Source organism: Tiliqua scincoides, chromosome 2 (genome assembly GCF_035046505.1).
Source record: "Tiliqua scincoides isolate rTilSci1 chromosome 2, rTilSci1.hap2, whole genome shotgun sequence".
Taxonomy (NCBI): Eukaryota; Metazoa; Chordata; class Lepidosauria; order Squamata; family Scincidae; genus Tiliqua; species Tiliqua scincoides.
The window spans coordinates 248717150-248744009 of NC_089822.1; the positions used below are offsets into that span (position 1 = coordinate 248717150).

The 26860-nt window shown below is 48.4% G+C and overlaps 1 protein-coding gene across 1 annotated transcript in view; it reads left to right on the forward strand.

Moving 5' to 3' along the window:
- The window catches only part of LOC136641862 (gamma-aminobutyric acid type B receptor subunit 1-like), a 43246-nt gene extending 17459 nt beyond the window's left edge, over positions 1 to 25787 (forward strand). Inside the window, 15 exon segments of the mRNA XM_066617947.1 lie at positions 100 to 165; positions 1831 to 1998; positions 2000 to 2023; positions 5582 to 5824; positions 7310 to 7373; positions 7766 to 7843; positions 8615 to 8765; positions 10111 to 10243; positions 11547 to 11663; positions 14024 to 14131; positions 17766 to 17859; positions 18049 to 18176; positions 20070 to 20198; positions 21736 to 21879; positions 23528 to 25787. Coding sequence (XP_066474044.1) covers positions 100 to 165; positions 1831 to 1998; positions 2000 to 2023; positions 5582 to 5824; positions 7310 to 7373; positions 7766 to 7843; positions 8615 to 8765; positions 10111 to 10243; positions 11547 to 11663; positions 14024 to 14131; positions 17766 to 17859; positions 18049 to 18176; positions 20070 to 20198; positions 21736 to 21879; positions 23528 to 23773 — 1893 coding nt within the window. The 3' untranslated portion in view covers positions 23774 to 25787.
- The last annotated feature ends 1073 nt before the right edge of the window (positions 25788 to 26860 follow it).

Sequence of the window (26860 nt, forward strand, 5' to 3'; positions counted from 1 at the left end):
AACAGAGTGGGTGGCAAAATACTTGCTCATACCTCTCTGATTGATATTTGATTGCTCTTGTCTCTTTCTGAGCATTTGATCCCACTTTTCTCGTTACAGCGCCAGGATGCCCGCATCATCGTTGGGCTCTTTTATGAGACTGAGGCACGGAAGGTCTTCTGTGAGGTGGGTGTTCCTTTTTAGTTCTGTTTGCAAATAGCCACAGAGATAATTGCAGGAATGGTATTGCCACTACACTAGCTTACCTGTTGGGCAGCTCCCTGTTTAGGCTTGCTGTGTGCCTAGCTACGTCAATGCATGCGCACAGACACAGACACTGCAGTGTGGGAGCCCTTTCCCCATGGTGTGATCTAAAGTGTATCTGAATTAAACAACCACATAGGTGGGACCAGTAGCACATCCTTTCCCGCCCAATTAGCATCCTTCCTGTAGAGAGCCAGTTAGGTAGGAAAGACCCATGATGAACCCTGCCCACATAGTGGTTGGGTTAACAGACACATTGCACAAGGGTGTGGGTCACACCAGTGAAATAGTTTCCACACTACTTTGTGTAATCTTGAAGGGGGCTTTACGCCTGAGAGGGAAAATTGTGGACAGGGTGAAAACAGGAGATGTAGCAGTGTTGTAGAACAAGTGGACACGTGTTTTTAAAAGGAGAGCAGGAGCTCAAAAGGAGGCAAGGAATGGTAGATATGAGGTCAGAGAAAGCAGATGAGTGTATTTGTGCAAAATAATGAATAAATGAAGGATGTGTACAGTGTACTAGGATGGCGTTTTTTTGGAATAGAAAGAGAAAGAAAGAAAGAAAACTCATGTTGTTTCTTTCAAGTGGAGGTGAAACACCAAGAACTCACAAAAAGAGCAAGTGTACAACCAATGTGGCATGGAAGGGGTTAAGACTTAACAGCAAATGCAGGTAACAGAGCGGGATGAGTTTTGAAAAAGAAAGAAAGAAAAAAAAAACAGCAAGGAGAAGCAGCTTTGGGAGGGGGGCAATCTGAACCAGAGATGTAGTGGGTGGTGGTGGGTGATTTCGTTCCAAAACTGTAACTGAAATGAATGGAAATTGGATGGATTTTATAGCAAAAGGAACATGCATGCATTGGGGGAAGCAAAAGAGGAACAGATTGGGATACCCTGAGGAGCATGTGAGATGGGAGAATGGATGGATGAGATGCTGGATATGGAATAGGAGGATCTCTAGCTGAGTAGAGGAATTGTTGGCCAGTCCAATCGTAACCTGTGGCTGTACTGGCAGGCCACAGTGGCCTGCGCTGTATCTAGTGCAGGTTAGGTACTGGCTGGAGCTCACTTTAGGCTAAGAGCTATTTTTTCCCATTACCCAATGTTGAGCCCCAGCCTGCCTTATTTAGCTGGTGCAAATCTGAGCAGCCCAAGTAAGACTGCTTGGGCTGAGAGTGGGGGTTAGAATTCAGCACAGCCTGACGTTGCAGGTCCTGCCTCCCTCCTGGGCCTGATCCTCCCCCCGTTCCACGCTACCCCCACCCCCTGGATGCCCTCTTACTACCCTTTCCCACCCCCTGTGCCACCCGGTGCAAACGTGCCCCGTTGGGCCAGTGCAGGGGCTCTATCTGGCCTTCCTAAGCCAGTGCGGGTCTCCATGCCAGCCCAGCTGACACCAGCCCAGCCTTACAGCACATTTGCAACACTCAGGAGCCAGCGCAGGGGCCCTTTTCCAGCTCAACACAGCTTTCGGGTTGTGCTCTAAGTCCAGATATGCAAGCAGAGAAGCTGCGTGCTTGGCCCTCATTCTTGGGCTCTTGTTTGTTAGTCAACCTTCTGTTCTCCTTTTTATGGTACTGGAAACAGGTATACAAGGAGCGCTTGTTTGGGAAGAAGTATGTCTGGTTCCTGATTGGCTGGTATGCTGACAATTGGTTCCGCATCAAGGATGCAAATATTAACTGCACAGAGGAGGAGATGAAGGAGGCAGTGGAAGGGCACATCACCACGGAGATCGTCATGTTGAATCCGGGAGAACACCCGCAGCATCTCCAATATGGTGAGGGCAGGGCTTCAAGGCACTTGGGGAATGGTTGGTGATTTATATCTAAAAGGAGAGGTTGTCTGACCTACCAGGATCATCCCTGGAAGCTGGGCTCTCTGATCAGAAACCTCCTCTCTTATTCCCAGATGGGGGGAGATTGGGTATACTTACTCACTGCTGAAGGAAGTGTGCTCTGCACCTGTTCAAAGCAGTGCTGTCTAATGTCCCTGAGCTGACATCTGTTCTCGAGAACAGATTCTAGGGCTACGACCTGATAATAATAATACAGGTACTTATATACCGCCTTTTTTGGTCATCAGATTTCTCCTCAGACTTTATTCAAGGCAGTTTACATAGGCAGGCTATTTAAATCCCCGTAGGGATTTTTACAGTTGAAAGAAGGTTCTATCTTTCAAGAACCACAACATTTCAGATGTTTCTTTCTGATCTGGCCTCCATCCTCCCACGCTCAGAGCAGATGGAATAACTCGGCTCAGCTTGTCAGCTGCTTCAAGGTCGCACGGTGCCAGTGGCCTCGAACTGGTGACCTGCGGATGTTATCTTCAGGCAAACGGAGGCTCTACCCTCTAGACCAGACCTCCTGCCCAACTGACCTCTTTGAATTGAGATATGTTTTTAATTCAGATATTTACTACTACTGCTACTACCACTACTACCAATAACAGTATTTATTCCTTCTTAAGCACTTAAGAAACAAGGTGCCATGCAAACATAAAATTAACAGTGCCAAGTCCCTGCTTGCAAATTTGCCGTCTGAATGGGAAGGCACCTAAGGAAAAGGAAGGAGGGGGGTAACACAAAGGAGGGGGGAAATGGTGTTAGGTTAAAATTGTAGCAAATTGGGGAAGACAGTGAAGAAAAAAATGTCCTGAGACACTTTTTAAAATAGGAAGGATTGGATCACGTGAATGACTGGAGGCAGTGAATTTCAGTAAGGAGGACTGCAGATTCAGAAATCACAGAAACATTTACCATAACATCATGTTCTACATAAGCCAAAGCAGAGTGCGAGAAACACGCCTTTCCTTAAAATTGTCAACAAAAATAAAATGACATTTTGTGTTAATGTCATTTCAAAATGACAGAGAGAATTGGCTCATTTTTTATAAAAAAGATTTTTAAGTGAAGGCCAAACTTTATTTAGAATTAAGGACTTTACATTGGATCCTTGATAAGCTGTCTCCCCCCCCCCCCCCCACACAACACACACACAAATAACCTTATTTGTGTGTATAACTGTATATAACTCCCCTGCTCTCCCTGTTGTTCTGAATGGCTTGATCTCCTTTCGACTGGTGAAAACAAGTTTTGCTGCTGCTGAAAGGTTCAATCCTAGTTCTTGCAGTTTTGTCAGGGAATAAAGTTTTGCATGAAATGATGTCAGTGGAATCTGATGATCTGTCAATCAAGACTTCCCTGTTTTGAATCTTCCTTTTGCCCTGAACTCTCATTAGGTGAGTGAGATATTCTAACAGGGTCACTAGCAGCCCAGTCGGATCCTTCCTGGTGCTTGGAGGAACAGCAGCACCAAAGTGGTGATCTCTGTATCCTGCGTTTGCCGGTTGGCTGCTGGAGGTCTCATCAAGGGGAGAGGACTTTCGCCCCAGGCCCCGCAATGGTGCTTCTCACATCTGTGCTGGGCCATTTTGCCGGTGCATACTTGAGAAGCTCCGGGTCAGGCTTTGTAGCCAAACACAGAGGATAGGATCCGGCAGAGGAGGTCTCCACCAGTTCCACTACCTTCCACCATGCCCTCCCCATTCCACCCTTCTCCTGTCCTGGAACACCTCGCTTCTGCCCCGAAGGTCTGCCCTTCCACCTGGCTATCCCACTTACCTCCAGATGGCCATTCGGCATCCTGCACCCAGCGCTAGGTCCAGAGCCGACTGCCGCTGACCTGATGCCAGCAATCCCTACTATATGGCACATTTACAGCAGCTGCACTGGCACTGGAGCTCAGTGCCAGCACTACGGCCCTTTAGGATTGTGTCCTAAGTGATCTGGCTGCAATATAGGAAAAACAATACTGGGGCTTTTGGCAGCAATGTGCTGCCAGAAGTCCTGGTCTGGCATTGCAAAAAGCCATACCACTGCTATGTGGTTCAGGGCTGCTAGCAGAAATGGTCTGGGGATTTCATGGCATGTGCGCCAGTGGCTCACTTGACCTGCACCAGAGCAGGTAAGGTGGCATTGGAGGTGGTCCAGGGGAGGATCAGGGTGGGGAGTGGTCTGAATCTGGGTGGGGGGGCAAGGATTTCAGTGGCGCACACCAAGATCCTATTCACCTTTTCCTGGTCTGACACATTCTTTGAGGCTCCTCAGACGTACATCGGCTAAATAGTTGGCATAGGTCTTAGGAGATCCATTGGAGGCCAGAAGGCCTCTGGGGAGGTAAGTAGGAAAGATTTTTACTTACCTCTCCCATGCTGTCTCATCACCCCACCCACCCCCAACCATAGCACGCAGATTGTGCTCCGTAGTGCTGCATCGCGCAAGCTGGCAGGGGGTGGGGTTGGGCTGTTACCTTCCAGGGTTCTTGTGAGGACGACATCCAGATAATCTTCAGAAAATGTTAGGTAAATGTTAAGTATCTTAATGTCAACTGTATGACATGATAGCCTGATATTTAAAAAAAAAAGTCAGCCTTGTCCTTCTGATAAAAAGCAACCGCCTGTTTAAATATCATTGCTCTTTTGCCTGGGAAAGGTGCCGTTTCCTTGCCCTTTTGAAGCAATTTGAGGACAGAAGAGCATAAGGAAAGCCCTGCAGGATCAGGCCAAGGGCCCATCCAGCATCCTTTTCCCCAGAGTGGCTCACTAGCTGCCTCTTGCATAAAGAAAGGCGTGCTTCCCTCGCTCCATTGCTCCTCTGCAGCTCCCATTCAGAGGCATTCTGCAACTGAACTTGCAGGTAGTACATAGCCTTTATGACTAAGCCGTTGATGGACCTGTCTTCCATGATTTTGTCCAGCCCACTTTTAAAGCCGTCTGATTGTCTGTAATGTTTAAGCTAGTAACGAATGTCCATTAGGGAGATAAAGGGCGCAATCCTAACCCCTTATGTCAGAGCATTCCAGCACTGTCATAAGAGCATTGCAGCTCTGAGGGAAGGGAACAAACATTCCCCTGCTTTGAGGAGGCCTCCGTGAGTGACACCCAACTGCAGGATGCAGCACATGTCCCATTGACGCTGCTATGCCACTGTTGGAAAGCACTAACATAAGGGGTTAGGATTGCACCCAAAGTGGGTTATTTGTGTATGTATGAATGAATGAATGAATGAATAGCCCTTTAAAAAAGGTCATGTTTTTTGTGGATATTTGGTATTTCAGATCTTTCCTCCATTTTTAATCCCAGTGTTGGTTCCTTTGCATTCCATATATAGCAAATTCTAATGCATCTTTCAGTAGGTCTTAATCTTGGGATTTATTTACTGCTTTGTAAATGCAAAAAAGTCCTAATTTGAAACACGGATGAAGAGTCCTATGATCTCCTTCAGCATAGAGTGCTGCTTTCTGCAGGAGTGAAAATGGTCTCCCTTTTCCCTCTCTAGACATCCCAAGAGTTCATTGAAAAGCTGACGAAGCGTGTGGAAAAGTCTCCTGAGGAGACAGGAGGCTTCCAGGAGGCTCCGCTAGCCTATGATGCCATTTGGGCTCTGGCTCTTGCGCTAAACAAGACCTCAGCGGAGCTGGTGAAGAAGGGCCTGCGTCTTGAAGACTTCAATTACAACAACCGAAACATTACAGACGAGATATACCGGGCGCTCAACTCTTCGGCCTTTGAGGGTGTCTCGGTGAGTGAGCCCTCTACCTGGCCTCCTGTACGCAGAACTTGGAGGCTTATGACACAGAATGCCAAAAGTATATCAGCTATAATAGCTACACGCAGGTCTTTTGAAAGAGATCCAAAATCCCAGTTCTACAACCAATTTATTAATGCAAAATGTACCTTGTTTGCCTAGGACTGCAGTTTTCAGACTCTCCCAGAGTTTGAAACCTGCAGTAAGTCCTTGCAGGGGCGGGTGGGGTGGGGGGGGAGACAGCAGGGGCAGGGGGGAAAGCAGGGACGCGATCCCCAGGATCGCACCGCTCAGGGGGGCTGCAGGGACTGGGATGCACTCCCCAGTCCCTGCACCAGCTGTCCTGGGGTGCGGGGAGCCCTGCGCGAGCGTCTGCAGGGCTCCCCAGATCAGCAGCAGTGAAAGTGAGAGATGGCGCTCTGCCTCCGCAAAACTGGAAGTGGAGCGCGATCGCTCACTTTCACGGCTGCTGACGTGGGGAGCCCTGCAGAGGCTCATGCAGGGCTCCTGCACCCAGGGACAGCTGCTGCAGGGACTGGTGGGTACGCCCCAGTCCCTGAGCTCCATCAGAAGTGCAAGTGGCGCAATCGCGCTCTGTTTCCGGTTTAGGAGGCGGGGCACGATCGCCCCATTTTCAGTTTGGAACCCTTGGGGAGCCCTGCAGACAGCCGCGCAGGGCTCCCTGCACCCCCGGGAGGCTGCAGAAAGCTGTGGTGCGCGCAGCCAAGTCCCTGCAGCCCCCTGAAGGGCACGATCCTGGGGAACCTGGGGATCGTGCCACTACCTCCTCCCTGCCTCCTGGCTGCCCCCACCCCTTAAGGGCAAAGAGGCCAGGGCCCTCAGGCTGGGGCGTCGTGACGCCCCAGTCTGAAAGCCTCTGGCCTAAGATTACTGAATTTTCATTCCCATAAGTGAATTTTTGCAGATTTGGAAGGGGGAATAGGCTGGCAAGGAGTATTGATGAGGCAGGAGATCGGTAAGCAAGTCCCAATATGGGATGGTTGGGCAGGAGAGGATGATGGGATATCAGGATGTAGCATTGTACATCTGAATCAGGGCATAAAAACTTAACTTCATGACTGGAGAAGCTTTTGGCTGAGACTGTTTTCAGATGTGTCTTCATAACAATGAGGGCCTGAACCTTGAACTACTTTTCTGTTTTTAATGAAAACTGAAATTATCTGGAACCAGGCCCCAAAATTGAGATTCAGGGTCAAAATATTGCATGAGTGGAATCACAGAAAATTTAAGGGACCTGGTCACAGCTTTTCAGATCTTTCATCACAAAGCCGTGTTTCACACCAAACCCTCCAGAAACCCCCTCATACAAGAGAGAACAGCCTTTCTTCCATGTGCTGTTGGAACTAGCATCCCTTCTAAATGGAAGGAAAGTGAAAGATCCAGCTGCCAGGACCCAGCCGTGTGCCTGACTCCTGAGGACATTGAATTCATATATCTCCATTTCCCTTTCCTCACCAGGGGCATGTGGTCTTTGATGCCAGTGGCTCTCGGATGGCTTGGACCCTCATTGAACAGCTTCAGGGTGAGCGAGAGTCTTCACAACACCAATGTATCAGTCTGAGTTCTTTAGTATCACTTTCTCCACAGGCATCTTTTTGCAGCTCACCTGTTCTCTGAGATGCACTGTAGATTGGATTGGGCAGGTTGATCTTTAAGGGTCTGGTTGGGTGGGTGACAGCTTGGTGATTCTCTGAAACCTACACCCATATTGTTTCTGGGGCCAAAATTATCTGTTGCCTCCACCTGGAGCTATTTATTACTGAATTTGCTCGGTTATCTATTCCAGAGCGCAGGTAGGTGGAAAGTCCGTATTCTAGTTGTTCATTCCATCTTCCTGCCCAGCTCCTGTTGAAGGTGGGAGGGACTCACACTGCTTGACCTGTTACTATTTCAAATGCCTCCCTCTGCCAACAGATGGTGTTTATAAGAAAATTGGCTATTATGACAGCACCAAGGATAACCTCTCCTGGTACAGCAAGGAAGAATGGATTGGTAAGAGAATGAAGGAGCTCCTGTTTGGGACGTGGGTGAGGATCAGATCTCCTTGACAGATGAGAGGACCTAGAGGTCATAATAATAATAATAATAATTCAATTGTTCTAGGTGACCTGAAGCTCTAGGGATAGCATATTATTTAGATAATAAACCCTCAGGCATGTATTATTCTTTCTAATTTTTGTACAGACCTTTGCGATTGATTTTCTTCAGATTAGGCTGGTGAGGGTGGCCGGAGAGGGGCAGGATGGGGGGAGAGCAGCCTGCTTCAGGACTGGGACAGTAGCTGGGATGGCTGTAGAGGCTCCCACTTCATCCAGTCCCCGCCTCCTGCTCCTGAAAGCCCTAGGCTACTCAAATCTATATCAGCTATTAGCTGGTGCAGATCCAGGTAGATCCACAGAGGCTGCGTGGGCCCAACACAGGATAAAGGAGCTGATGTTCCCTTACTCTGAGGAGCCCTCTGGCTGCCTCCATGGCCCTGTGGGGTACAGCAGCAGCCATTTCGACTCCCCAGTAAAGCAGCACCAACAGCCTAGGTAGGATTGGGCTTCCTGTTGGATTGCCGCACAGAAATGTCTAAATTCATGGTGGCCTCATTGTGCCAGAGTGGTTCACATGAATTGGACTTCCAAGGTCATGGGAGGGGACAAGGTAGCCATGTTTGTGGAGAAAAGGTGACAAATAGTCTTCCTCAGTGTTATTGATACAGAAGAGAATGGAGTGAACAGGCTCCCAAATGACTTTGTTCTCCCCCTTACCCTGCAGGGGGTGTTGCACCATCTGACTACACAAAGGTCATCCCAACCTTCCGATACCTCTCCCAGAAGCTCTTCATTTCTGTTTCGGTGTTGTCCAGCCTGGGCATCCTATTGGCCATCATCTGCTTGGCCTTCAACATCTACAATGGACATGTCAGGTAGGTGACACTTGGCCCAGACATTCCACTCATTGCTTCCCTGCACCTCTTGGATGTTGCTAGCTGGTCTCATCCCTCTTTCTGAGTTGCTTGGAAGATCTCCTTTCTCTCAGCCTCTGTCCCTTGTGCAACAGCCAGACCAACCTTCTCTACCCCACTGATGCTAAGTTGCAGTGTTTCGACTTCCTGACATTGTCAGCAGTCAGGTCTGGACCTTTTCAGATGCACAGCCCAGGCAGTAGCAGAGCCCAGATAAAAAACACTTGGGGAGAGACACAAAAAGGATGAGCTACATATTAGATTTCTGAAAGAGAAATTGTACATTTCACATTAACATTCCCACCCTAAAATATTTTCTTTGAAGGAAAATTAACTGAGGCAAAACCTATAGAAGCTGAATCTGCTGGTTCTTACAAAATTAATGTTCTAATTTTGAAACAAAGAGCAACAGTCTCAGAGTCTTGGGCATTCTCATGTTGATAGCAAATGTAGATTATCTGAGGAGCAGTAGGGCTGATGACACAGCACTGTCAATTGACGTTAAGAGCATAAGAAAAGCCCAGCTGGATCAGGCCAAAAGCCGATCTAGTTCAGCCTCCTGTATCTCAAGTGGCTGCGAGACACAGGAGGCTGGACTAGTTGGGCTTTTGGCCTGATCCAGCCATGCTTTTCTTATGTCCTCATGTTCTTATGTCAATATGACAGTGCTACCTCGTCAGCCGGATCCCAAAGGATCTCCTCTATGGAGAACTCGTGCAAGGAAAGCGCCCTACAGATAGACCACAGCTGCAGTACAAGGACATCTGCAAGAGGGATCTGAAGGCCTTAGGAGTGGACCTCAACAGGTGGGAAACCCTGGCCTCTGAGCGGCCCGCTCGGAGGCAGGCTGTGCAGCATGGCCTTTCCCAGTTTGAAGAGACACTTGGCCAACAGTCTGAGGCAAAGAGGCAAAGAAGGAAGGCCCATAGCCAGGGAGACAGACCAGGGACAGGCTGCACTTGCTCCCAGTGTGGAAGGGATTGTCACTCCCGAATCGGCCTTTTCAGCCACACTAGACGCTGTTCCAGAACCACCTTTCAGAGCGCGATACCGTAGTCTTTCGAGACTGAAGGTTGCCAACAACCTCAACAGCCATACTGCTTCTCCGATAATTTACATTTGCCATCAACATGACAATGTTTCTTCACAATCAGTGACGGAGTCTCTAAGTAACTGCAAGGGTCCAGCAATGGGAGGAAGCAGGTGAGAAGGTGAAATATCAGTCTGGAGGGGGTGCTTGCCTCTCTCATCCTCTCTGGCATGGCCTGTGCGCTTTGGGCCTCTGACTGTTTCTGTCTCTTCATAGATACATCCAGAACTCCCAGCCGTACCTCAACAACATGACAGCTGTGGGTTGTGCACTGGCACAGGCGGCTGTCTTTCCGCTAGGTCTGGATGGCCTTCACATTGGCAAAAGGCTCTTCCCCTTTGTCTGCCAGGTAAGTTTCTCTGCTCTACGGAGAGCAGGGTGGGTTTCCTGTACTGAAGTCTGATGATAGCCACTCTGGCCTTCATTGTGGCCACCGCACTTGGAGGATTACCCAAAATAGTTACAAGGAATCCCTCCCTAGAATATCCCTCAGGGGGAGGGGGAGGGGGAGGGGGAGGTGGAACCAAAACTCAGAGGCTAGAGAAAGAGCCTGGAGACTGACAAAATAATAGAGTTTCCAGCCCTCCATGTTTGGCCTGGAGTCTGCAGGTACCAACATTAGCCTCCAGGTGACTACTGAGAGTAATTAGGGCCCAATCATATCCAGCTTTCCAGTGCTAAGGCAGCCATGCCAATGGGTTGTGCACTGCATTCTGTGGTGGCAGAGCAGTCACAGAGGCCTCCTCAAGGTAAGGGAGCATTTGTTCTCTTACCTCAGGACTGCATTGCAGCTGCAGTAGCGCTGGAAAGTTGAATAGGATCGGGCCCTTAATCTGTGGAACTCCTTGCCACAGGATGTGGTGATGGTGTCTGGCGTAGAAACCTTTAAAAGGGGATTGGACAGATTTCTGGAAGAAAAGTCCATCACATGTTACAAGCCATGAAGAGTATGTGCAATCTCCTGGTTTTAAAAGTAGGCTACCTTGGAATACCAAACGCAAGGGACTGGCAACAGGATGCAGGTCTCTTGTTGTCTTGTGTGTTCCCTGAGGCATCTGGTGGGCCACCGTGAGATTCAGGAAGCTGGACTAGATGGGCCTTTGGCCTGATCCAGCAGGGTTCTTGTTATGTTCTTAATCCTAGGGATTTTTCCAGGGCCTCCATGGTTTTCCAAAATTATGTTACGTTGAAAAAAAAAATATCCAGGAATAACATCAGTCAGAGCTGACAATCCTTCAGAGAAAACTTAAAAAGGGAAAGTGGGGGTGAGGGTAGAAATATGAAGCAAACTTTTTCCAGGGGACTGTGCTGGATTCATATGGGGAAGAAAAAATTTTAAGCACAGCTTTGGCAGGAGGGGAAGAAACTGAACCCTCTCCCACCAAACCAGTTCACCTCAGTCATTAACCACAGTTGTGTCTAGTCTTAGAACCATGTTGGGAGGGAAAACAGCTGGACCAAAACTGTTTCAGGACCGGAAAAAAAAAACTGAGGTGAGGAGGGTTCAGCTTGACTAGATGTGATGTCTAGTTTGTGGCATCTAGTTTGGCCTTCTGCTGCGGTTTTGTGGAAGGGCCTGGCAGTTCCTAGGTATGCTGGGCAAAATGTGGCAGTAGAGGGTGCTCTTACCCTGGCTTTGCCTCCACCCGCAGGCCCGGCTTTGGCTCCTGGGCCTGGGTTTCAGCTTGGGCTACGGCAGCATGTTCACCAAGATCTGGTGGGTGCACACTGTCTTCACCAAGAAAGAAGAGAAGAAAGAGCGGCGCAAGGTGAGATCTCTTTGCCACTTGAGCATGCTATCTGAAATGGGATACGTGGTGATATTATACAGCAGGGAGAGGCAGCAGTGGACCTCCCATTAGATGAACGGGGCAAATGCCCTGGGCGCAGAACTTGTGTGCCTCCAGAACCATGCGGGAAGGCTTAATGAGGCTCCTGACATGGTTGGAAACTGTGCTTCCAGATTTCCAGAAGCACAGTTCAAGACCGCAGGGAAGCCTTAGACGGCATCTCCCTTCAGTCCAGGAGTTACGCGAGGCTTCATGGCAGTCCAGGTGAATGGGGGAGGGCGGCTTCACGTGGGGGAGTGGGTTCATGATGCTTTGCCTCAGGGCACCTCCAGGGGACGTCCACCACTGGGAAGACGACTTAGAGATCCTGTGGCATTCAGATTCTTTTTTAAAAATATCATGATTAATAAAGCATCTTAAGTTGGCCTGGGCTATACGAAGGGAAAAAATGACAGCATTCTCTTATGGAGTCAGTGCCAGTCCTATCCTTTTGCCAGATGCAAGGGAGGGCACCAGGATGAGGTCTCTTGTTATCTGGTGTGCTCCCTGGGGCATTTGGTGGGCCGCTGTGAGATACAGGAAGCTGGACTAGATGGGCCTATGGCCTGATCCAGTGGGGCTGTTCTTATGTTCTTATGTTCTTATGTTAATTGCGAACAAGTGCTTTGTGGGTGTTTGCAAGATTAAAGCCTTTTGTTCCAAAAAAAAAAAAAAATTAAGCTGAAATCAGGACTACTCCCCTGTTTCACTCTCAGATTTGCTGATACAGATTAGAGTGCCCAACTCCCAGCAGGCCTTTTGTCTTTTGTATCTAGTGGGTGTGCTCCTTAACTAGTAGGGTTTGGAAAGGAGGCAGGACGTACAACATAGCATACCTTGAATGTCACTTCACCTTTGGATCCAGTTGCCTGTAATGAGGGTGGAGATGGTGAAATGTGAGGGAAGGGTGAAAGCTGGATGGGAGGGCAAAAGCATGCAGAAGGTTCAGTCCCAGGCAGCAGGAGAAATATCCCTGGAGAGCTGCCACCGCCAGTCAGTGTCTATAACAGAGAGGAGCCCATAATCTGACTTGTTCTAAAGCCGTTTTGCTCTTCTTCCCTGTGATTAGCAGAAGGCTTCATTAGAGTGTGAACCAGATGGTTGTTGAATAGCCTGTGTTAGGAACCTTCTTGATGATAGTGGACCCTCTTAGATTGTTAGTCCTCATTCTGCTTGCAATACAGGTGTGCACCATTAACAGCGGGGGGGGGGGGAATACATTCTCCGATCCCCCCCCGTTGTTATGTGATTTGATCATTAAGCGAACATTCAGCCCCATCTAGTGCCTTTGTTGTGTAAACAGGCACAGGCTACTGGAGATAGATTGCCTCTTCTTTGCATTGAGCCTCTTTGTTGTGTTAAAACACACTCTGCCGCAGGCTGTGGGAGACCCAGCTGCCTCATTTTGAGTCTATTTGTTGTGCTTTGACCAGTCATACATGCAGTCTGTTGTTAAGTGAATGGTCATTAAGTGGTGCATGCCTGTACTTATTTGGGGTTGAGGAAAATCTTCATTCTTTAAATAGAAATGTAGGAAATTGACTTATACAGCAGTACCTTGACCTTCATCCACTTGACTTTCATCACTTTGCTCTTTCAGCCGTTTTCAATTATAATCACATTTCAGATTTTCCCATGTGCTTTCCCCTTTCGTCCAATTTCAGCCAACCTTCCACGACATTCATTGATGTTCTGATGTTTATTTTTCTTTTATATTTCTTTTTATTTATGTTTGGCCTGCATTCACGTGTGTGATATAGAGCCCAAGCCTAGCCATGTCTACTCAGAAGTAAGCCCCATTCTAGTCAATGGGGCTTACTCCCAGGAAAGTGTGGCTAGGATTGTAGCCATAGTTGTTTATGTTTTCCACCAGCCAAAATATATTTGCAAGCTAAATAAGGCCATGCTTTGACATTCATGCATTTTCGACTTTCATCCATGCTCTGATCCCAGTATCGACGAAAGTGCAAGGTTTTGCTGTACTTAGTCAGGCAACTGGTTCATGCAGCTGGGACTTATCTACATGGACTGCAGCAGCATGCCCAGATTTCAGGTGGATCTGAGCCACCCTACCTGGAAATTCCAGGACTTGAACCCAGGACCTTCTGCTTACATAGCAGACACACTACCACTGGAAAGCTACTCTCTTTCCTCTAAATGCAGCTTACAAAAATGGGTGATGCTTTAACTCCTCTTCCATTCATGTAGATGTTCACTTTTCTTATGAGTGCCCCATAGGTCATGTGCAGTGCCAGTCAGGCCTCAGTCCCTCATCTTTTCTCCACCTTTTTTTCTTGCAGACTCTGGAGCCCTGGAAGCTCTACGCCACTGTGGGGCTCCTTGTCGGGATTGATGTCGTCATCTTGGCCATCTGGCAAATTGTCCATCCGCTGGAACGCACCATCGAGGTAACAGGCTTTCTTCTGCGCTAGTGCAGACAGCCGTAAAGGTCCAGCAGTTTATGTCACTGAGGCTGCAATCCTAACCACACTTTCCTGAGAGTAAGCCCCATTGAACAAAATAGGACTTATTTCTGAGTAGACCTGATTAGAATTGTGCCCTGAGCTGCTTTACTAAAGATTAGCCATGCTGTACCCAGGGGCTTCATTTGTGAGACTGCACTAAATTGCAGAATCAATGCTCAGTCCTAGAATATGCAAAGTGGTAATAAAGAAGAGCACCACTGAGCATATGCAGAGTGCCTTTCTGCTCACCACTGAACCACAGCAGTCCAACTGCATATTCTTAAAGTTATGGAACAAAGCATCTAACACAGTTGGCAAGGCTCCTGGCCAGGCTTGAGAAAAGTACCTTTCTTTTTAGGAACCAAGCATGGTTTCTTTAAAGAGTCCTGACAGTGCTGGTCCATTTTTTCCATTGAACACATCCACAGAAGGAGATTTCATACTCCTGCTATGTAAATGGTTCCAGGGACAAGCAGGCCTGGCAACAAAGATTAGGGGCCTGTAGCCAAGATTTGGGCAATAAAGATCTAGTACATGGCACTTCTGCCCAGTCAATGAACTATTAGAAAAAACTCTGCTCCACTCTCATGCGTGCTGATTTAATTGTCTTTCGTTCCCCCTTTCCCTCCCACATGACCCTCACCTCCAGCACCACTTTTTCTTCCTTTAGCCACTCATCCCCACGCTCCTATAAAGTTAAGGTACCCTGCCTACCTCACAGTTTTTCCCCATCCTCTATGAGTGTCTTTGTTTCTCTCTCCTTTGTTGTATGCCCTCTCATAGAATCATAGACTAGGGGGACCTAAAAGGTAATCTAGTCTAACCCCCTGTCCATAACAAGAAATCCTCCTAGAGAAAATCCTCTCTCTCTCTCTCTCTTTCTCTCTGTGCACATGCATGCATGCTGCCTGACACGCCCACCTAATTTATGGCAAGGCTTCACTTTACATGGAACTAGAATGGGTTAAAGAGCCCTCAGATTCTCAATCTGCAGGTCAATTAACCGAAGAACTGCTCTTGTGCCAGGCATCCTAGAAACCTGGGATATGGCCAATGGTTTTTTTTTTTTTTTTTTTTTACCTTTCTAAGTCTTACGAGAGGGACCCCTTCCAGCCAAGCAGCCTTATGTCACACTGCAAAGTAGCACTTAGATGGTCTCTTTTGCAAAATAATTAATACAAGAAACCAAAACCCAAGCTGGCGTCTTGGAACTTAAACGGATGTGATGCAGGAGTCTGTAATGGTGTTTTCCTTTACAAACTCCCTTTTTAGAGCACATTGGATCAGAGCAGTGGTTCTGGTGGAGGGAGGTGTCTTTCTGCCTTTCTGCCCATGCTATTTTCCTGATCTGAATCTCCCCATCTCCAAAGGTACTTAGGCCTGCAGCAGAAATATAACAGATAAGATGTAGGTACAGGTCTAATAGCCACTTCAAGGAGGGGTGATTTAGAACTCAGTAAAAGCATTGAGGGAAGGGTTAAGCACCACCAGTACTGTTTCAAAACAGCAGCCACCCCCTCCCACCCCCTGCTTTAAGATGGAGAGGAAAGTTGGGAGATCTAATCGTGAATTTCTCACATCACATCTGTGTCAGTCCTTACATAAGAACATAAGAACAGCCCCACTGGATCAGGCCATAGGCCCATCTAGTCCAGCTTCCTGTATCTCACAGCGGCCCACCAAATGCCCCATGCGGCCCACCAAATGCCCCAAATGCCCCTTAAGCAATAAGATATATTGAGTGAAACCCACAGGAGTCCGGTGTTTTTCAGACTTTGTGGGGCATCTCTGTTTAAAGTGTGGAAGAGTCGATGACCAAATGCATGGTCTGTTGGTGAAAGTTGCCACACTGTTAGCTTAGTAGCTAACAAATGGTTGTTGACTTTCGGGGTGTATACTTCACCATAATCATTGTCCGCTGTGCTTAGGGCTAATAACCCACAAGAGTCTTCGAAGCATTCTCACCAATAACACAGGCCTACAAAATTGAGAGTCAGAAAAGTTTCTCCCAAACTTTATGGCGGTTTGATATGAATTTGGGGTGCCGATTCCAAAAATGGCATCCGTTTTGCCCCATCACGTCTAGTTTTGGAGATATAGTATAGCCTCATTAGTGAATGGTTCAAGCAGCTTCCTCATGAGGAACCCATAGTGTAGGCTTCCTCATGAGGAAGCTGCTTGAACCATTCACTGAAGAGGCTATGCCGTGTCTCCAAAACTAGACGTGATGGTGCAAAACGGATGCCATTTTTGGAATCAGCACCCCAAATATGTCCAGGAATTGGTGTAATGTTTAAGGAAGCAAAATGTGTGTTGGCCTGTATAATTAACCCCCGTCTGTCAATTGCTGGTGCTTCCTGATAACCAAATTCTATAATATGATGTGACAGGGTTTCATACTTACCATTTTAAAGATTGAGCTGTCATTTTCCAAGTCCCCCTCTGCCTCCCTCCACCAATCAATTTGTCATCTTGACCTTTTCTCTTCCTAGTATCTTTTCTCCAGAATCTTTCCAACTTCTCGGCCTCCTGCTTGAAATGTGATCTTCAGTACAGGATTAATAGACTGAGTAGAGCTGTGTGATTCTGCTACTTGAGTTTTGAGCATGTCTGTAGTGCAAGTGTCTGGAGGCCCATTCCCCTATCCCAGACGTCCTTGGGAACTGTAGTTCTGAGCCTCAGAACTGTAGGCTTGGGAACTGTAGTTCTGAGGGTCCCCCTCACAGAATCACATTTCTAAGCATTCCTTAAAGCAGGCGTTGGCAACCTTTTCAGGCAAAGAGGTCAGACGTTCAGCGATGACGTCATCGTGTCATTGCCAAACTTCTGGGTTATCAAGCTCCCAAAAGTGACTGTATGAGGCTTGGCTTGGGAGGCTTCACTTCCTGCCCAGTTTGCTCCGCATCAGACAGGGAACAGCAGAGTCACCTGGGCAGGTGACTGTAGTTCTTGCATCACATCTGTTTTAGTCCTTAAGCCACAAGATATATTGAGTGAAACTCAGAGGAGCCCAGCATTTTTCAGACTTTGTGAAGCATCTCTAATACCTCCTGGGGGTGAAACAACTCTGGGGGGGGGGGGAGATGATGGCAGGCAGAGGCACACTCAAACACGCACTTGCCTACATGCTCCTTTTGCACATTCAGGGCTCAATCCTATCCAATTTTCCAGCACCAATGCAACTGCAGTGCAGCCCTGAGGTAAGGGAAAATACGTTCCCTAACCTTGAGGAGGCCTCCGTGACTGCCCCCTCCCCACTGCAGGATGCAGTGCACAGCCCCTTGGCTTGGCTGCCTCAGTGCTGGAATCTTGGATAGGGTTGGACCCAGAATCACATCCTTACCCGGTGCTTTACATTTACTTGGGGCACACCCAAGTTAAAAGATATGAGTCTATTGCTATCACATGTACTTTGGCCTTTATAATGTTCCATTAAAAAAAAAAAAGTTCTCGGTACAGTGACTTATTGTTAACTGAGGTTCATTTTTGTTATCTGCGTCACTTATTAAATTCTCCTTGGCAATGATGCTGTCTGGTCCATGAGCTTTCCTGTGTCTTTATCCTGTCTCCCCTGAAGGAATTCACCAAAGAGGAACCCAAGAGCGACATTGACGTGTTGATCCTACCCCAGCTGGAGCATTGCAGTTCTAACAAGATAAACACTTGGCTGGGTGAGCCTCTCTAGAAAAACTAATGGGGAGTCTGACTTTGTCCAACTCCTCTGTCCCCCCGTCCAGTAGTCCTGTTCTCCCATCCCAAATAACCTGGAGTGGAAAAAGGAGGAAAGATGTCATTGGTGGTGCTTACTCCAAGCAGTAGTAGATCTGAGCACTTTCACCCACTTCTTTCCCTCCCCACAGGTATCTTCTATGGCTTCAAGGGGCTGCTTCTACTTCTGGGCATCTTTCTCGCCTATGAGACCAAGGGGGTCTCCACGGAGAAGATCAATGACCACCGAGCTGTGGGCATGGCAATCTACAATGTTGCTGTGAGTGGGTACTCCCCAATGTTCAGACCAAATGATTGGCTTGAGAGTCTCTCGTATTCTGCTAGGCAGCATGCAATTAAAGAAGGACTGTGGTGATGGTCTCAGGACCTCCAGGGAGAAAGTTTTGCCCAAGGTTTTGCCCAGATGTACGGAACCATAATTGACCCTAAAGGGCACTTCCTGTGGTTGGAATGGAATGCAATGATCAGTGCAGGGAACGTGTCATGTGTTCTGGTTGATACTTCCTGATGTATTTGGTCTCCATCCAAAACCCGTGTGTGAATATGCTCTTAAGTTCAACTGCTGCTGTGTCCTGCTGGCAACCTGGGTTGTAGAGGTACACTTTGTGCTCCAATGTCCAGCCTCAGCATTATGGTGACACTGATTCTGTCTTAGTGAGGCCTGTTTGGTCCATCTCACCCCAGCAGTGTCTGTTCGAGTGGCTGTCTGCTGGTATTCTTTTGCATCTTTTTAGATTGTGAGCCCTTTTGGGACAAGGAGCCATTAGTCATTTGATTTTTCTCTGTAAACCGCTTTGTGAACTTTTAGTTGAAAAGTGGTATATAAATACTGTTAATAATAATAATAATAATAATAATAATAATAATAATAATAATAATAATATAAGAGGAGGCACACTGTGACCAATGGAGTGTTCCTCCATCTTCCATAAGACCAGAACTCGAGATCATCTAATGAAGTGGATTGGCAGAAGATTCAGGACAAGAAGGAAGTACAGGTGTGCACCACTTAACAACCATTTGCTTAATGACAGATTGCATATATGACAGTGGTCAAAGCACTACAACAATGCTCGTAAAGAGGCAGCCAGGACTCCCATAGCCTGCAGCAGAGTGTCTGTTTACACAACAGAGAGGCTCTTAATGTGCAGAAGAGGCAATCAGTCTCGAGTAGCCTGTGTGGCCAGGTAGTGTCTCGCAGGGAGTGTCTGTTTGCACAACAAAGGCAATAGATTTGACTGAATGTTCACTTAATAACCTAATCGCATAACAACGGGGAACAGAGAACGTATACCCGTAGTTCAGTGGCGCACACCTGTACGTCTTCACACAGCATATAATTAAAATGTATATATGCTATAATCTAATTAGTATCTGGCTGCTACATCAACAGCCCAATCCGATGGTTTCCCTTTGCCCCCCTCCACTGATGCAGCAATGCCAAGATGCTACTGCTTCCCCTTGTGGGGGGAGGGGGTAGCAGTGATGGAGGTCTTCTCTGGGCAAGAGAACATTTGTTCCCTTACCCGGGGGTAAGCCTCCACAGCACAGAGGGATCTACTCGGACACGTGCTAGTGAAATCAGTGGTGCGGGGCCGTGGGTTTGGGTCTGAGAACGAGGCACGAATTCAGCAGCTGCCACTGCTGCCAAACCCACCCCCAAACTTTTTGCTCAAGGGAGATATGCTTCTGAATGCCAGTTGCTGGGGTCTGGCAGCAAAGGAGGGCTGTTGCCCTTTTGCCCCGCATGTGAGCTTCCAGGAAGCATCTGCTTGGCCACTGTGAGAAACAGGATGCTGGACTAGATAGGTCTTTGCTCTGGTCCAGCAGGTCTCACGTTCTCTTCTTACCTGGGTTCAAATCAGTTGTGACCTCCGTGTAGCCTTAGGCCGGCTACTCTTTTAGCTTGGGTTCACAGTGTGTGCTACCCTGCAGTGATCACAGCCTGCTTTTGTGAGCTTTACTTGTTAAGCTTGTAGGAGATAAGTGTGGTTTTCTGATCAGAGCTTACCAGGCCTGGGGGGACTATAAAGCACTGTCTGAATTTTCAGCGCATAGCATCACCCACCCTCCTCCCTGATGGATCTTTGTGGAAGGTAATTTCTGGGCTCCTGCGAGCCCCCTGATCCGTCTGCATCTCTCCTTGTTGCAGGTGCTGTGTCTCATCACTGCCCCCGTCACCATGATCCTTAACAGTCAGCAGGATGCAGCCTTTGCCTTTGCCTCGCTTGCCATCGTCTTCTCCTCCTACATCACCCTGGTCGTGCTCTTCGTGCCCAAGGTAACGAGTGGGGGTGCCCTGGCTGTGATCATGTCGTGCCTTGCCAGCAGCTGGCATCCACCATGGTATCCAGCATATCTTACCAGAGTCCCAGGAATTTCTGCTTTCATTTACAAAAAAGGACAAGCTAAGTCTTTAGCTCCTAAGGCAAGACCGGCCCTTCCATGAGGCCAACTGAATCTGTCTGCCTTCTTACCACCACTGTCCCTCCCTCTCTTTTCACTCCCTGGATTGGAAAAGGAAGCAGGACAGGGGGGGGGGGCAGAGAGGGGGAAGAGAGTGCTATCCTAAAACATTACAGCAGCTTTCTGTCCCTGCAAATGTAGGCGCTGCTGGGTATGACTAGCTGGACGCTCGTGAGAGAAGCCATCTTGACAGACAGTAGACCTGGCCCTTCATCGGCACTGAGTTCTTGTACTTGGTCACACTAGACTAGAGCAGTGTTTCTCAACATTTGTCCTCCACTTCACATGGTTCATCTATTTGAAGTACCACCGAAAGTAACTGGAAATGACATCATCACCAATCATTCCTGGGTTGGGAGGCCAGAGGCAATGCAATGAACATGGATAGGAGGATCAGGGCAGACAAGAGGGCTTTTCTGAGCATGGAAGAACATGCTTTGGAGCTCTGCTCACCAAGCTGAGCCTCTTCCGCTGTTTGTTGTGTTGCATTCTTGGTCTCGCTGCTGGGCGGCAGGTGTCCAGGGGTCCAGCAAGTACCACCAGACACCATCTCGAGTACCACTGGTGATACCCACACCACTGGTTGAGAAACACAGGACTAGGGCATACTAGAGAGCTGGCATATGGGCAATGGCTTTTGCACATATGAGTTCTTTTCCTTGTCAGGATGCATGCACCCACAAGCACAGAAAACATTTCAGAAGGTTGGAGAAGACTTTGCCATCGTGCAGACCTCACCTTCCTGCTGTAAAACTGCTCTCCCCTCCTCATAGCATTGGAAGAATTCTCCTGCTATCCTTGTAGAAGTGAAGCTTGTGCAAGAGTAATATTAGAGGGCAGTTTCTGCTTTGTTCCTTAAGACATCCAAAGGCTGCAGTCCTGGGCACACGTCCTTGCAGGACTCAAATTATACTGTGCCCAAAGGGCTCTGCCTGCTACCTATTTTGATAAGCCCTGTAGCTTCATGCCTTTAGAAGGCTACAGGTAGAGCTCAATTTGGCTAAAAGGGGGGGGATTTGTAGATGTCATTAAAGTTCCCCCTACCTTTCTGCCCATAGTTCAATAATTGCTGCTTGCAATAAGTCCCGTTGAACTAGAGGCTCGTTTCCAAGTGAACTTGCAGAAGGCTGGGCTGTAAATTGGTTTCTCTGACAATTGATCAATTGAATGTGAAGGCATGGCTGAGGACTGGAGCACTGATGTCACTTTTTGGCAATCCTTGTGGGATACCACCAAAGGATAGCATTCCATTGCATAACGCACCCAGCAGGAGTTGTGAATTTTGCCTTCTGGCTGTCAGTCTCAGGCTTTTCCCTGTAGCTGTATAACGCAGCACCGGGCTGTCGTTTCAGATGCGGCGTCTCATCACACGGGGCGAGTGGCAGTCGGAGCAACAGGATACGATGAAGACTGGCTCATCGACCAACAACAATGAGGAAGAAAAATCACGGATGCTGGAAAAGGAGAACCGTGAACTGGAGAAGATCATAGCTGAGGTGAGAGTGGAATATGCAGATGCCCCTGAAGTCCATTCCATTTCCTATAAATTTGAGTTGTCCTTTTTTCCTCTCAAACTAATATGTGTACATTTAGTCAGTTCTCGTTATCCGCTAGAGTTAGATTCCTGGAAAACCTTGTGGATATCAAATTTGCCAATACTGAATCATTGAGTCTTTGGGAAAAATGAGGTTATGTTCCAGGGACCCTCTTCGCCATACGCCCTGCGAACTTTATGAACTTGAATCTTAACTGGAAGTCTGTGGGGCTTTTGATAGCCAGGGCTCATCAACATCTCCAACCACTGATGCTTCTTCCTACATGCTGGCTATCCCTCAACTCATTGAAGGTTGCTGGACCAAGGACGAGACCTCCGAGTTCTGCAGCAGGGAGGGGGTCGCTTCACCCATCCTCCTCCTCCACCTCTTAGCTCCTTCCCTGAGCTTGCCCCAGCCCCAGAGCAGCCCTCAGGTAGTCTTCCAGAGACCTCTCATCATCACCAGAATTGTGAAGGTTCCGCTGGAGTCCCCAAGATGGTGGGGCAAGTCTGGAAGCGGACACAGATGTGCCTGACGTTTCTCCACGGCAAAGACCACTGCCTTTTTGATGCGGAAAATTGACCCAGTCCAAAGAACTTTCTAAAGAACAAAGAGTATAATTGGCTGGACGCGATTACTGCAGTGCCCCTCCCCATCACCTGTATCCTGTATAAGTGTCTCTTCCTCTCCCCACTGCGTGGTGCCAGTGCTGGCCTCTGCTCGTGATAAGGCCCCTGTCCTCCTCCCACAACCTCTCTGGGCCCTGTCTGCCTTCTCATAGGTGCTCCAAGCCCCACCTCACCCTGAGTGGACCAGCACAGTATGAGTGGATAATGAGAATAAAGTTGCATATAACAAGAGATGGGTGGCACTTCTACCCCTCGTGGATGGTGTGTGGCAAAGAGGATCTCCTGGAACCGAACACCATCGTTCCCATGTGAAGAGAACTGACTGTATATACAGTGGCTAGGATTGAATAAGGGCGCATTTTGCTCTATTCGTTTTGTTTTTTAAATGAGGGAATTGAGGGAATTTTTTTAAATGAGGGAATTCGTATTTGTAGGGCTGTTCCTGGAGTGTTCAGTGCTTTGCATATATTACCTCAGGAATCTTTATAACAGCTCTCTGAGGACTGCCAGTACCATTAGCCACCTATTATGAATAGTAGGTTGAGGCGGAGAGAAAGGTGACCACCTGGGGCTTAACTAGCCATTGGGGGGGGGGGGGGAAGTGTCATGGCTGTCACTGATGAATACTCCCCCCCACGCACACATCTCCCTGGTAACATTTCTTCATTACCTTCCAAGGAGCAGCCAATGAACTGGGTTGGGAAAAGCTGAACATTATGACATGACATCTTGTGTTACTTTTGCCAGAGTTGCCAGGGAAACATATGGGGGGGAAGGGCTTATCAACCCCTGAAGCATGTTGTTGGCCCCATAATGAATTGATCAGTGGCTTGCAGAAAGCATTGTAGGTCGGTGCCAATGAAGGGATGCCCCTTCACATCATTTGGATCTACACTTCCCTCTCCACCCCCTTCAAGCTGTGGTGAGAATTTCCCACATCCGCTTCACACCTCTGCCCTTCCATCTCTGTACCTCTGCAGAAGGAAGAGCGTGTCTCGGAGCTTCAGCAACAGCTCAAGGAACGACAGCAGCTGCGTTCCCGACGGCGCTCCTCCAACTGCGCAGCCGACAACCACTTCAACAACTCGGCCTCGGCCTCGGCGGCCACCGGGCCCAACCTCTACCAGCCGAGCCTGCCTCTCGTTCGCTGCCTCGTGGCTGAGCAGGCCGACAAGCTGGGGCGCAACAATTGTGACGGGAGCCGCGTCCACCTGCTCTACAAGTGACAGGCTTCACAAGCACCGCTGCGGGGGAGGGCGTGGTGCCCGTAGGTGGTGCCAGGGTGGGGTGGGCAGAGGCTTACAAAGCTGGTGGGCAGGGACTTGTACAGCTGGCTGGGGAGGGTTTTTTAGAAAAAGAAATCATATCTCTGGTCTTTGTAAAATATCTTTGTGTTCGTCCACCTGCCTGCCATTGGTACCTGGAATCCAGGTGCCAACTTTATGGAGACTTATTTTAGAAGTAGTGGATGACAGGAACCTCTCCCCTCCATTCCCGACACACATGCACCCCTCACTAATTTCAAGCCTTCCTGTCTGGAAGGGGCAGCAGTTATAAAAATGTGTCACCCGGCAGAAAGCTTAAGGTTGTGTGTGAGAGAGAGAGTCTGTGTGAGAGAAAATATATCACAAAGAGGAACATTGCCTCTTGGGGTTTCTCCTACTGTGCCCCTTACAGTCCAAGGTATCATGCAAAGCTATGGCAATTTGGTGTACCCTTGGACTGTCATATAGAGCTACTTCCTGTCATGCTGACATTCACAAATCCATCTTTTCTTGTCATGTCCAACCAACCTGCAGTTCCTGGCTGCAGCTCAGTTGTCAGAAACAGTTGGGCATCGCAGCTCAGGTGCCGTCTTCCAGCACCAGTCACGTGGGATCCAGTTCCTCTTGGACCCAGCCAGTACAGTCAGGCTGTGGTGCCCAACTGACCCTGAGCACTTTTGCATAACGGAGCAAGACTGTGACATGTTAAATCCTCCCCTCCCCAAACAGTGATTTGCAGTTAAGACTAGTGGATGGAGTTGTACTTATGCAACCAAAGCCGGGCTGATTGTGGTTGCTTGCGTGTAACCGGAAGTACAACTCGCTGCTCACCTCTTTCTTGCCAGTAGTCATTGGAACCAGGCCACATGTGGAGCCCTCCCAAAACCTCTGTACAGTCAGGGTATAATATGCATCTATTGCTAGTTAATTTGCATGTAATGTTTGAACAGTGACGCACAGAAATGATAGAGGTGAGGCTGAACCACAGTTTGGCTTAATTAAGTACAAAATGGAATTCACTTCCGATGGGATGTGGCAATGGCTGTTAGAGCAAATGGCTTGAACAGGGGATCGAGCCATTTCTGCCCAATGTTGCATATAAGCAACAGGGACCAAACGTGTCCACCTGCGAGCCAGGCAAAAATGGGTTAAACAAATCCATGAAAGAGTGTCTTGTTGACTATGTGGAGCCTTCATGTTCAGAGGCAGTTGAATGCCATGTGCTCGGGGAAGGGCTCATATCTTCATGTCCTACTTGTGGGCACTGGACACGTGACCTTTGGTCTCATCCAGCTGGGCTCTTCTTACATTCTGATGGTTTACAGGGCAATAGCAGAGCCTGCAATACGTTCTCACCTGCAGGGTACAGTGAGTAAATGTGGAGCTTTCATACAGGCATACAGGGTACTATGGGAGTAACAAGGGAAGCCACAACCAAGCTGCTGACTTTCAGATATGGTGCTTCTGGGAAGGAATCCCCGTGCCAGCTCCGTTGCAAGAAAATGCTTAGACAGGCATCATTCCTGCAACTGTGAGGTGGGCAGAGACACATCCAGTAAGATATACGGTTGTTTCTTCAGTATTATTGCCCCAGGTGTTCTTGCGTAGAAGTCTGCCTCTCCTGGGATGGACTGGGGCCATTTGTCCCTCGAGGAATGTAGCGACCTGGAGCCCCAGTTCAGACACAGCATGACAAGCACAGAAGGAACATTAGGGAAGAGGGCCCAGCAGCTACCTTCCACCTAATTCCTGGGGCTGTCACATTAGTGTGTTTGTGTGTATGCAGTTGCATCCACAGGTCAGAGCCAGTTCCTTTCCACACCTTCCCCTTTTGAGCACTTTATTATCCATCCGATTTGGGGAGTAATGGGTACTGCCCAGGTTGGTGGAAGGGGGGGGGGAGTTAGAGCCCAGATGCCTGCTAGACTTCCCCATCCAGCATACAGATGTTCTCCAGTAAAATGATACAACATGAGACCTGGTCTCTGGCGTCTTCTGTGAAGTACATGTTTTTCATCATGCCCTTTCCTTGTACCACTTACTAAGTTAGTTACTAAGAGCCACTCTTAGCAGTGCTGTTGATACGCTGCACATGCCCGATCTCGTCTGATCTTGGAAGCTAAGCAGGGTCAGGCCTGGTTAGTACTTGGATGGGAGACCGCCTGGGAATACCGGGTGCTGTAGGCTTATACCATAGTCTTTCGAGACTGAAGGTTGCCAACCATTGTACCAATCCCAGTTCTTCAGTGATAGCAGAACAGGCGTCAAGGAGCAGTAGCATCTCTAGGGTTGGTATCACCCAATGTGGTAACTCATGGTGTCACTCCCCACGGACCTCTGCCTGTGCACAGTGTCTGCTCAGGTTGCTACCTCTTTCTCCTCTCTCGGCTGTCTGCAACTGCCAAGTTCCATCTCAACACATGCCCTGGGCAGGCTGCACATGCCACTTCAATTCAGCTGAGGTGTGTCTAAAAGGAACAGGGCACCCAAGCCTTCCCTCACAAGATTCCGTGCACTGTGGTCAGGCAGCACTGTGTGCTCTTACCCTGTGAGCTCTGCACTGATCTTCTCAGAACATGTAGGTGTGGCACAAGGGGGGGGGGGCATAGCCTCTTGCAGCAAAGGCAGCTGAGCTCCATAGAAGTGAATGTAACGGGTTGTGTCATTTTGGGGTCACAAACACCCCAATGGTGTCACCTGGTGCATCCCCTGCACCACCCTAGTTGAGAGAGAACAAAGGACTGAGGTGGAACTGAAAAAATACATGGACCCAAAAGAGTTTGCAGTTGCAATGTAGCAAGAGTTGTGCTTGGGTGACAACCTGGAGACCTTGGCCATCCCTGTCCCATCCCTCCCCTTTCTTAATGTTTCTGTTCCCCCTCACATAAATAGCTCTCTGTGTCTCATTCTGCCCATTCTCCCTCTACCCATATATTCTTGTATACTGTTCAACAATGCATATACACCCATTGAGGAACCTATTGATATCTCGCACTGGATTATTCCTAATCCAGCTCTCTCAAAGTGCCCTCTTTCTTTTTAATCCAA